General features: G+C 37.0%; 1 protein-coding gene and 1 non-coding gene across 3 annotated transcripts; one reads left to right on the forward strand and one right to left on the reverse strand.

The window, feature by feature from the left end:
• Positions 1-670: 670 nt before the first annotated feature.
• PHAX (phosphorylated adaptor for RNA export) lies at positions 671-11703 on the reverse strand. 2 transcript variants are annotated; one of them, XM_023764427.1, is made up of 5 exons: positions 10677-11703; positions 8051-8171; positions 6222-6305; positions 5767-5816; positions 671-1691 (listed from the first exon to the last, which is right to left on the reverse strand). In XM_023764427.1, the coding sequence occupies exons 1-5, from the start codon at positions 10970-10972 to the stop codon at positions 1604-1606; spliced, it is 639 nt and encodes a 212-aa protein (XP_023620195.1). In that variant the 5' UTR covers positions 10973-11703; the 3' UTR covers positions 671-1603. The 2 variants fall into 2 exon arrangements, with proteins under 2 accessions (XP_023620195.1, XP_014308996.2); XM_014453510.2 differs by lacking the exon at positions 5767-5816 and having other exon boundaries at positions 10677-11290; positions 11563-11693.
• LOC111825681 lies at positions 8455-8556 on the forward strand. The gene has a single exon (XR_002828882.1). It is a non-coding gene; the product is annotated as a U6 spliceosomal RNA (small nuclear RNA).
• Positions 11704-12275: the final 572 nt, after the last annotated feature.

Below are 12275 nucleotides of genomic sequence, written 5' to 3' on the forward strand. Positions count from 1 at the left end.
AAACTATTAAAGAAAATTAACGAGGAAGGTGAACAATCCATTTAATGGAGATAAAGTAACCTTTCAGGTATTAATGCCCTTCAAAAACCGTAACTTTCACTAGAAAAATCAGCTTTATATGACTATGTGGGATTTAGATTTCTGAGTGTCAATTATCTTTCCAATTGTACTGTACCTTTAAAATAACCTCTAAGAAATAATCTCAGAGCCAATATCCAGTTACCGATTTAAAGTATTTTCCTTTCCTTGGTTATAATAATTTTATGAAAGAATATTTGAGATTAAGATAAAGTCACAGGGGCTGGGAGGAAGGAAAAATAAGAGATATCTGTAATACTATCAACTATAAAAATATATTTAAAAGAATAGTCACTTGAATCTCATTAAGGACTGCCAATACTAATTTTATTTTTGCATTCTTTATGAATAAAAAGCAACCAATAACCATTTTCCTTTTCTTTTCCCACTTGGATTCTTAAATCCAACTTCAATGACCATTATTTCAGGAATGACTGAGTTTAAGTACATTGCCTAAAAAGAATAGTTTGTAATCACTTCCTAGATATTTTTGCTTAATCTATTTTATAAACTATCAATTCTTGGAACATCTTAAGTAACCTACCTTTGGAAGGTTTATTCCTTTCATAAAAATGAATACTTGGAAAAGCCATGCAGATGTGATATTTTTAATACTTCCTTAACATAAGGTAAAACAGGCAGGCCACCACTGAAAACATTTTAAATATCCATAGTAATTAATTACACAGGTATGGATCACATTCAGTATTTAGTGTATGACCAAGTTAATAAGTCAAAAACAAAATAAAATAAAAAAGACAAACAAACCAAAGTTAAGTTATGAATCAATACATCTGTGAAAAGCTTCTGCTATTTATTTACTTCTGGACAAACAAGTGGGAAAGCCCATCAGAATAAACATAATTGAATTTTAATCACTATCCTTAAAATAGCCTAAGAGTTCTTCAAACACAGACATACTAAATTTGGATGCATTTGTAATAAATAGTTTAACAATTTATGTCTTAGTAGGATCTTTTAGTGGAATGTATTGAAACCAGTCATAATTCACTGCAAAGATAAATAGGAAAAAGAAAACAAACTTTTGAATGGCATGTTATAATGACCTGGACAAAACTGATTATCAACTAGTCATAGCACATGCAACAGATCGAGAAATTAAATTCTCAGCTATATACTTTTAAGTATGTTGTCAGACACAAGAAAATGCAAAAGTTTCTACCAATCTCATTCATCTCCGCCCATATTCAATTTCATTTAAAACAAAAAAACAGATCTTTTTCTCCAGATATTCATGTTAATCAGTGCAAAGTAAAACAAAGCAATTCAGTAGAAATGGTTTATTACAATATTATTTTAGGAGGGTTTATTCCTCAAATGTACTAAAAAATGTCTAAATCATGAGAATGATCAACCTCAATATCTTCCTCTACATCCAACTTAGTTTCTCCATGTCCCTCCTGTGATTCATCGAGAGAGGCCAAGGCCTCATTCGTGTCACTTGCAAAAGTTTCTCGTGATGTATCATCATCTTCTTGAAAATTCAGACTTTTAATAGCTTGCTTCATCTTCTTCCCCAGCAGTTGTGTTCTCCTCTTCCTAGCAGCTTTTTTATTTTCATATTCCTTTTGATTTTCAATGTAGAAAATGTCCTATAATAAAGGCACAACTTTAGTAAATAAGAACTACCATGTATTAAAAGTCTATTACAAGGCAGACCCTTTACATTATCCCCATTTCTCACAAAAAAACAAGCCATTATTATTAGACTCATAATTGTACACAGAGTCCAAGATATTAAGTCCCGACTGCAAGAAGAGGATGAAGCTGATTCAAACTCAACCTAGTGTTCGGCCTAGGGCCCATGCGTATTATACCATAACACATCATCTCTAAAGTTTAAGGGTTCTAACTGGCAACATACTGTAGGAAAACCATGTTGTTTAGCATTTAAACGAAATATAATTCATCATGACAAAACAGAAGTCTTTGGAGTAAAGATTTATTTTGAAATACCATCATAATCATATGCTAAGAAACGGAGCCATTCCTGAATTGTGTCACTAAGTATGATGTAACCTACACAATGCAAGAACAATTCCATTGCTTAAAAAAACATGACTGTAATTCACATGTGACAATGTAAGTCTTTGTCAAAAACTTTTATCACAAAGCACAAAAATAGCCAGGACCAGTTTGGCTCAGTGGATAGAGCGTCAGCCTGCGGACTGAAAGGTCCCGGGTTCGATTCCGGTCAAGGGCATGTACCTGGGTTGCGGGCACATCCCCCGTGGGAGATGTGCAAGAGGCAGCTGGTCGATGTTTCTCTCCCATCGATGTTTCTAACTATCTATCTCTCTCCCTTCCTCTCTGTAAAAAATCAATAAAATATATTTAAAAAAAAAAAAAAAAAAAGCACAAAAATAACACAGCACTGTAACACATTCCAGGTAGAGTTTCTCAACCTTGACACTACTGAAATTTTGAGCTGGATAATTCTTTGTTGTGGCAGTCTGTTGTATGTATTGTAGAATGTTTAGCAGTACACCTGACTTTGTATTTTCTAAACCAAAAATTAAAAGTACAGCCCAGCTGGTATGGCTCGATGGTTGAGCATTGACCTATGAACCAGGAGGTCACCGTTCGATTCCTGGTCAGGGCACATGCCCGGGTTGCTGGCTTGATTCCCAGTGGGGGGCATGCAGAAGGCAGCCAATGATTCTCATCATTGATGTTTCTATCCTTTCTCTCCCTTCCTCTCTGAAATAATTTTTAAAAATATATGTCAAGAAAAAAAAAAAACAACCATACCAATTCTCAAAGAAGTTAAAAAAAAAAAAGTACAAGGTCTCATACAAAACAAAATCAAATGGCAACAAGGAAAGCAAGCCCACTCAGTTTAGTTCTGCTTCCAACTTTTGCAGACTATGATTGTTAGCAATATAGCGATTAAAAGAATAATTATAACATCATCATCTGGATGGCATATGAAATTACCTGCAATAAAATTCTATTTGCTTTCAGGTTTTTTCCTCTAATAACAAAGGTACTCAATCTGTGCACATACAGAAAATTTGAAAAAACACAGAAAAATCTTAAAAGCCAAAACATTTATAATCCCTCACAATAGATCAAATCATTGGTAACATTTTGATGTTTTACATACCTATCTATTGTCCCATGCCTCTTTTTCTTTATAAATTTGAATTTTGCCTCTTTAAAAAATTTAGTATTATTGTACTTTTTTCATTTCCTTAAAATTGCTTCACAAAAATAGAGGCTATAGCATAATTCTTTTATTTTAAATATATACTTTTATTGATTTCAGAGAGGAAGGGAAAGGGAGAGAGAGAGAAACACCAATGATGAGAGAGAATCATTGATCAGCTGCCTCCTGCACGGCCCCTACTGGGGATCGAGCCCGCAACCCAGGCATGTGCCCTTGACCAGAATCGAACCCAGGACCCTTCAGTCCACAGGCTGACGCTCTATCCACTGAGCCAAACCAGCTAGGGCTAGCATAATCCTTTTAAGAATGTTCCCACAGCCTGGCCAAGGTGGCTCAATGGTTGAGTGTCGACCTATGAACCAGGAGATCATGGTTCGATTCCCAGTCTGGGCACATGCCCGGGTTGCAGGTTTGATCCCCAATGGGGGGCATGCAGGAGGCAGCCAATCAATCATCCTCTTCATCGTTGATATTTCTATCACTCCTTCTCCCTTCCTCTCTGAAATCAAAAAATAAAATAAAAAAGAAGTCGACAATACTCTGTTATTGGATATTCTAAAGACTTCTATTGTTTGTTATTATAATGCAATGTTTCCGGTAATTTAACATTAAAAACTAACATTAAAATCCCCTTCTCTACAATGAATTAAAAGAAAAAAAAGAAGACATGTGATTCGGTGAAAACATAGGTTTAAAAAAAACATAGGTTTAAAGCCAGTCAGTGTCTGTGTGATCCCAGGCATATCATTTTTATTACTTTTCATTTGCATAACAGGATAACACCCACTTTGAAAGTCTGTGGTAAAGATAAAGCCATTTAAATATTTGGCCCAATACCAAGCTAAGGATGAATAAATGCTATTTTCTTCTTTCTTGTTTCTGGAAAGTTTGCCCCAAGTTTTAGGTACAGAAATCTTTTCTAGATATTTTATTGAATCCTTTCATAGCCCTATTAAATAAGCAGAGCACATATTAAAGTCCCCACTTTATAGATGAGAAAATGGAGGCAAAGAGAGAATTGTTCATGGTCATATAACCACTAAATGGCATATTTAAGATTAAAACCTAGACTTTGAATCTTAGAGAATTCTATTCATCACATCATGCTATTTCTCTGAAAAGATTAACATTTTGTTATTTAATGAAAACCCAAGAATTTCCTTCTAACTACACATTATTTGTCAGAGATTATATTGAGGGAGTAGGGAGAACATTAAGGTTTAAACTGTTCTACCACTCCTAAGGAAATTTACATTGTTACAAATTTATGTTATCAAAATAACTGTTCCAATAAGGAAGAAAGCAGTTACTGACTAGAGATTTCAAATGTGCAACAACAGTAATTTCAATAACAGATCTTTAAAAAGTGACTCGGAAGTGAACAGGCAGAAAACCTAAGGGAAAAAAACCAACATGGAACATGCAAAATATGCTCACATCAGCTCAAGAAAAATGGCTATTTATTCATCATTGACATTATAATTAGTATGGCTACAACATATTCCTATTTTATTACCCACTGTAGTAATAAAGAGACGACAACACTTCTCAAATATAGCAGGCATGGCCCGGCTGGCATGGCTCAGTGGCTGAGCGTCGGCCTATGAACCAGGAGGTCACTGTTCATCCCCAGTCAGGGAATATGCCCAGGTTGTGGGCTTGTTCCCCAGGGTGTGACGTGCTGGAGGAAGCCGATCAATGATTCTCTCATCATTGATGTTTCTATCTCTCTCTCCCTCTCCCTTCCTCTCTGAAATCAATAAAAATATATTTAAAAATATATATATATATAGCAGCTGTGTTGCATGTGCACACATTTTTCCAATGTAAGAAGTTAGACTCAAATATATCTGCTAAATGAAAATCATGTTCCTTAATTAACAAAAGATATCAAATTTTGAGCTACCAAACACCCACATTGTAAATTCCCATAGAAGACATTCTAGTAACACAAAAATGATTAAGAATACTGAAGTGCCTAGCTTCTAGTTTATAAGAAATGTTGGAGGGATGAACAAAACAAACCCATGAGGAGACAATCACCAGAATGTACATTCTTTAAGACTCTTCAAAAGGTCTAAATCATGGAGGTAAATATGGGACTAAAAAGAGCAAAAGATGTAAGAAAATGGAATGTGGAAATCTGGACATGATCCTGTTTTGGAGGGAGAAAAGAGTTGAAAATAGATTCTTGGGACAATTCAGGATATAGGAGTAGTCTAGAAGTTGGATGAAACTAAGAAATCGTTTTATTTTTCTTAGGTATGCCTATGTAGGATATTGTCTTTATTATTGAGAGAAGCTTGTTGAAGTAATTAGGGATGAGTGTCATGATTTTATTTCCAAATGGTACCAAAAAATTGTAAAGTAAGACTGTTAAACTATCAACAACCCGTGACTCTAGGTGGAGGATATATGGGTATTCATCCTATTCTTTCATTTATTCTGCATGTTTAAAATTCTTCAATAATAGTTGTAGGAGGGTAGGAAATAATTACGTGCTAAGAAACCAGGAAAAGATGCCATAAAAGAAATCTTGGTCTTGGCTCTGAAAGGGAAGAAAGAGGTGGAGCTTTACAAAAGGCACAGGTTTCACTTGAAATGAGACTATGACAAAATTAGTCAATTTAAGACAAAGCAAGTGATGAAGATTAGTAGAAAATGAAGTTAGGGGCCCAGCCGGCATGGTTCAGTGGTTGAGTGTCGACCTATGAATCAGGAGATCACGGTTCGATTCCCGGTCAGGGCACATGCCCCAGGTTGTGTGCTTGATCCCATTGCGGGGCATGCAGGAGGCAGCCAATCAGTGATTCTCTCTCATCATTGATGTTTCTATCTCTCTCTTCCTCTCTGATATCAAATATATATATATAATTTTAAAAAATGAAGTTAGAGGCTGAATAGAAGTCAAGTTATTATGGATCTGAAAAGTCAAGAACATCATCATTTTTACCTTAATTTGTTCCTCACTGATACTAGGAGTGTTTTTCAGGAGATTCAGGAAAACTCCACCTGGTGTTCTTCTTCGACTACCGTTCTACAAAAAGAAACAGAAAAAATATACTTTATAGACTCTTCTCATGAATGGCCAAAGTATCTTGTAAACAGAGATGTGCCTAAGGCAGTGGTTCTCAACCTTCCTAATGCCACGACCCTTTAATACAGTTCCTCATGTTGTGGTGACCCCCAACCATAAAATTATTTTCATTGCTACTTCATAACTGTAATTTTGCTACTGTTATGAATCGTCATGTAAATATCTGATATGCAGGATGTATTTTCATTGTTACAAATTGAACATAATTAAAGCATAGTGATTAATCACAAAAACAATATGTAATTATATATGTGTTTTCCGATGGTTTTAGGCGACCCCTGTGAAAGGGTCATTCGACCCCCAAAGGGGTCGCGACCCACAGGTTGAGAACCGCTGGCCTAAGGAGATACTGAGGTCTACCCTGACCACTCCAGTTTAACTGCAATGTCCTCCTCGCCTCTCTGTACCTACCTTTGATCGTTCTTTTCCCATAGCACTTACCACCGTCTAATATACTTAAAGATATTCTATTTACTCTTCATAGACTGTCTTCCTCCACCCTCCCCCCCCACTACAATATAAGCTTCCTGTGTCTAATACAGTGCCTGGCAGACAGTGAGAAAAGGAAAGAATGCATCAAAAGAAAGTGAATTTGGACTTCTATCTTCCCAAGATTTGCATTAGCTCGCTGGAATATAGTTTTATTACATTACTATAGAATTAAAACATTGATGAACCTATAACTTTGTGCTCAACTAAATGAAAATCAAAGTACTTTAACAATGACACAAAAGAAGGGCCAGTACAGTCTATTATAATTTGTTTTAGTTTTTACTTCAGTAATCTATGTTCACAGTCTGTTTCCTCAGCCAGTGCTATCAATTCTAATTGGTTTCCACAGCATAATATTGATTTACTCTCTTGTGATGTTATTATTCAGATTTCCGAGGAGTAAATAAGGAAGCCATTCAAACGTCATCCTCACGCGGAGGTGAAAGCTGAGTGAAGTGAGATCTGCAAAATCATTCTATGGGATAAACTGGCGCTGCCTGGGATCTGGCCCCTGCCAGGAGGGCTCTTGCTGCCATTCTGAAACAGTAAAGTGTTCTCAGCTGTTTTTTCCATTATTGTTTGCCCCACTGCAAGGAGCCTTTAGACACTTTCCTATTCACCCCCACCACCCATGAAATTTTAATACTCACAGATATACGATGTGCTTTTTACATAACAAGGTTTTTTTCCTTTTGTCCCCAAGAACCAATTTTGAAGAATGCATGAATTAAACCAAAAATAACACTTCTGTTCATCCACTGCTAAGTAAGTACTGGGCACGGTGATAAGCGCCTCATGTGTATCATCTCATTTCATCCTCACATTCATCGCCATCTTACAGCTGAGGACACTGAGGCTCTGAGAAGTCAAACAACTCAGCCAAATATCATACCTAGTTAAGCTGCAGACCCGAACTCAAAACAATGAACCCCTTAATTCCAAAATCCATATTCTTAAAATTCGAGCTTCAGGGTTTGTATGTTGTCTGCACACTAACAGGCTACAATTTACGTTATGTTTTTTCTAAGTATTAAAACTGACTATACTTACTTTTTTATTCAGTTTTCATTGTTAACAAAGTTTTTTTTTTAAATCTCAAACCAGTAACTTATGATCCAACAGACAATTTTATTTGGTAAAAAAGTCATATTAAGCACAATTAAAAATGAAAACAATGAAGCTCTTAGTCTTACCATTATAAAAAGGCCACCATTCTGTTCTACTTCAGCAGTTTCCATCAGAAGTTCAATTGCCTTTTTGTTCCCAATAATACTCACTACTCGGGCTATCAGATCTTTCTTTGGTTCCTGCAACCTGAGAAGGAACAAATAAAGTAATATTAACCTCTTTATTTGTTGTATAAAGTTAAAGAAATCTACCTTAGTCTCATTCAGTCCTCAACTAGAATTTAAGTCTATTCTAATAACATTTGTTTTTCAAAATCTTCAATATTTAACTTTGAAATCGATGACATGGAGACATTCCTATCATGGGTCACCCAAGGAGTAGTAACCTCAAGATTTCATCTTAAGTCTCATAACTGGCCTCTTCACTTTACTTTATTGGATTATGGTGGATTTCAAAGTAAATGTGCACAGTGCTTGCTTAAGCAGCACATATACTAAAATTGGGAAGATAGAGATTAGCATGGCTTCTGCGCAAGGATGACACACACATTCGTGAAGCGCTCCCTATTTTTTTCACATTGTTTCTCTCTCTCTCCCTTCCTCTCTCCCAAATTAACAAAAACATATTTATTTTAAAAGTAAATGTGCACCTACACTGAGGGGAATGCAAGCCTAAAAGCAAAAGATAAAACCAGTCCACTCCTGTCAAAACAAATAACATATACTAGCTTTCTATTATTAAGATTGAAAGTTAGCGCTCCTAACTTTAGAGATATCTGGATAGGATTTTCCCCTCACAAACTCCCCACTTCAGAACAAAAGGTATGGCTAATATTCAACGATGACTTGTAGGATAAGCCCAATCCTAAGAGCTTTATATGCATTATCTCAGTTAATTCTCTCAACAACCTTAAGAAAGAGGTTAAAAACAGAATTAAAAACACCAGAAACGCCCTAGCTGGTTTGGCTCAGTGGATAGAGCATCGGACTGTGGACTGAAGGGTCCCAGGTTCGACTCTGGTCAAGGGCATATGCCCAGGTTACGGACTCAATCCCCAGTAGGGGGCGTGCAGGAGGCAGCCGATCAATGATTCTCATCATTGATGTTTCTATCTCTCTCTCCCTCTCTGAAATCAATAAAAATACATTTAAAACAAAAAAAACAACACCACCAGGAGCCTAGGTAACACTTGTAATGTCAGAGCCCACACTCTAGAGATGAAGGAGGATTAATATTCAGAAGTCTGGCCGAAACCGGTTTGGCTCAGTGGATAGAGCGTCGGCCTACGGACTGAAAGGTCCCAGGTTCGATTCCGGTCAAGGGCATGTACCTTGGTTGCGGGCACATCCCCAGTAGATGTGCAGGAGGCAGCTGATCGATGTTTCTCTCTCATCGATGTTTCTAACTCTCTATCTCTCTTCCTTCCTCTCTGTAAAAAATCAATAAAATATATTTTAAAAAAAAATATTCAGAAGTCTGCCAGTTCCCTAACTAGGCCTGGCTTCCTGTTTCTTCTCAATAGGAGGCAAAGAGCACTAGACTAGGAAAAAGGGACCAGAGTTTAATTCCGGGTCTGACACATAAAATTTGTGACTTCAGGCAAGCCACGCAACTATTGGGCTTCAGTTTCCATATTCTACAAAGTGAAAACTTTGGTTTACAAAATCTAAGTTCCTTTCCAGCACTCAAATTCCAAATTCCTCAGTAGTTTAAAAATCCAGTATTGACAGGCTTGCCTGAAAAGTAAATGCTTGTTTTCCCGCTAGCTCTATTACTCTTGAACTATATTTGTTTTCAAATTTGTGACATTGTTCATTAGTGATTTACAACTTATGAAAAGTTAAACAAAATCTGAACTTGTTAAAAATACATGCAATGTTAATTTACATCAAGCAATTCTACTCCGAGGAATTTATCCAAGAGAAATGAAAATCATGTCCAAAGACCTGAATGTGAAAGTTCATAACCTTATTCAGAGTAGCCAAAAGGTGGAATAGCCATTCAATACAGATATGTGTATATGTGTGTGTGTGTGTGTGTGTGTGTGTAATAAATAAAACATTACACTAAGTAAAAAGCCAGGCACAAGAGCCCACACATTATATAATTCTATTAATATGAAATGTCCATAAAATGCAAATTTATAACTACAGAAAGTAGAATAGCAGTTATCTGGAGATGGGAACAGGGTTTACCTTTAAATGGGCGTATGGATATGAGGGGGATCTTATTGGAGTGATAGAAATGTTATGAAAGTGGTTTATGGTGAGAGTTGTACAACTGATAAAGTTACAAAAATATCAACACATGATTGAAATGGGTACGTTTTTACTCTATGTACAATATGCCTGAATCATATAACAAGTCATGAATGCTTGAAAACACTCAAACCGCCCCCCACATGATTTATAAAGGTAATTTTTTTAATCTAAAGAGCTCTTGAGCACTAAATGGAAAGAGTTGCTTATGAGTTCATAAAAGTTTGCAAAATTATTCTATCAATCTGTCCAAATTTAAGAAAATACAAATATATTCACACAACCAAATAAGCCCAGAGTTCGTTCCTTAAATTAAAAAAAAAAAATCTGAAAAGGGAACATTATCAGTAATGTATTTGGAATCTACTTTATTTCCTATAAATGGAAGATAGTTGGTCAAGAGCTCATTTGTATGAAAATTTTAAATGCTCACCTGAAAGTAATTTCATCAGCCACTCTCTCCTGAGAATCCTCCTCTGTGATCTCATACCGGCCTTTATAGTTCATTTCCAGTCTGTCCCCTAGTCGGTCTTTGACAGGTCGTTTCCGTTTGAGATGACCTTGCCCGTTTTCCTCTTCCTTTGAGCCTGTTTTCTTGCCATCTTGCATATATTCATCTAGCTCTTTGTCTAATTCTGTTGTCTGTTCTTGAGACTCCCTCCTAAGTTTCTTAGCAAGCAAATAATTGTAGGCCTCGCATTGTCTGCTTTTGTCAATAGTGCCTTCCATTTCCAAGATACCAAGTTCGTTGGCCACCGAATCTTGATTCTGCTCCTGCAGCACAGCACCCCAGATGTTGTTAACCTTCTTCCCTCCAGCAAAAGGCGGCTTCTGGCTGCCCTGGCCGAATGCAAAAGGCTCTAGTTTGGGAGGGGGGTTGAAACACTTCTGTCGCTTGCGTTTCCAAAGAGAGGTATCATCATCTGAATCAGAAAAGCTCTCTTCACTTGAGTCTACACCTTTAACAGTCCGATAATGTGACACTGGTGCATAGGCTGCTGCAGTGCCCTGGAAGGGCCTCACTGCACTGTCCCCAACTAGTGCTTTCTGGGAGAGAAAGGAAATAAATCAATTCCACAAAACACATCAACGCCACCCACCATGTGCTCTTTAAAGAAAAAATTATTTACGAATTCAGCTGGACCATTTCGAAGCAGAACTGATCTTCAAAAATGAGAAACCAATTCAGTCCCTACTTTTCTAAAGGTCCGTATGGAATTTCCAATTTTAAAGGCATAAATTCTTCTTTATAGAGCTAATGCAGAACTTAGTTCTAAGGCCTCCTTCTAAAAAAAATTACCAAAGCCCTTCATTCTCACCTTTAGAAGATTTGCAATCTTTTCAGTTCTTGTCAGAATGCTTGAAAATGATATACACACTAATTGTTACTAGTAGTTAAAACAGAATTTGTTTTCACTCTTTTTTTAATGTTTTTTTTATTTCAGAGAGAGGAGGGAGAGGGAGAGAGAGAGACAGAAACATTGATGAGAGAGAAACATCCATTGGCTGCCTTCTGCACACCCCCCACCGGGGATCCAGCCTGAAACCCAGGCAGGTTCCCTGTCCAGGAATTGAACCAGTGACTTCCTGTGCATGGAAGTTCGATCAACCAACTGAGCCACACCAGCTTGGCCAGAATTTGGTTTTTGCTTCCCAAATATGCCTTTTACTCATTTAAACACTTCAACTTCCTTTTCACAGTTTTGTGACTATACTCCTTTTAGATTAGATAGTAAACTATGGGTAGGAATCCCAGACATATTACTTTTAAGCCCACCCAGTGTGGCTCAGTGGTTGAACATTCACCTATGAACCAGGCAATTACAGTTGGATTCCCAATCAGGGCACATGTCCAGGTTGCAGGCTCAATCCCCAGTAGGGGGTGCGCAGGAGGCAGCCGATTAGATGATTCTCGTGCATCACTGATGTTTCTATTTCTATCTCCCCTCTCCCCCTCTTCCCTTCCTCTCTCTGAGTCCAATGAAATATTTCAAAATAAAAAATGCAAGAGGCCCTGCCCTGGGCCACTGTG

This window comes from Myotis lucifugus, unplaced genomic scaffold, assembly GCF_000147115.1.
Source record: "Myotis lucifugus unplaced genomic scaffold, Myoluc2.0 scaffold_0, whole genome shotgun sequence".
NCBI lineage: Eukaryota > Metazoa > Chordata > Mammalia > Chiroptera > Vespertilionidae > Myotis > Myotis lucifugus.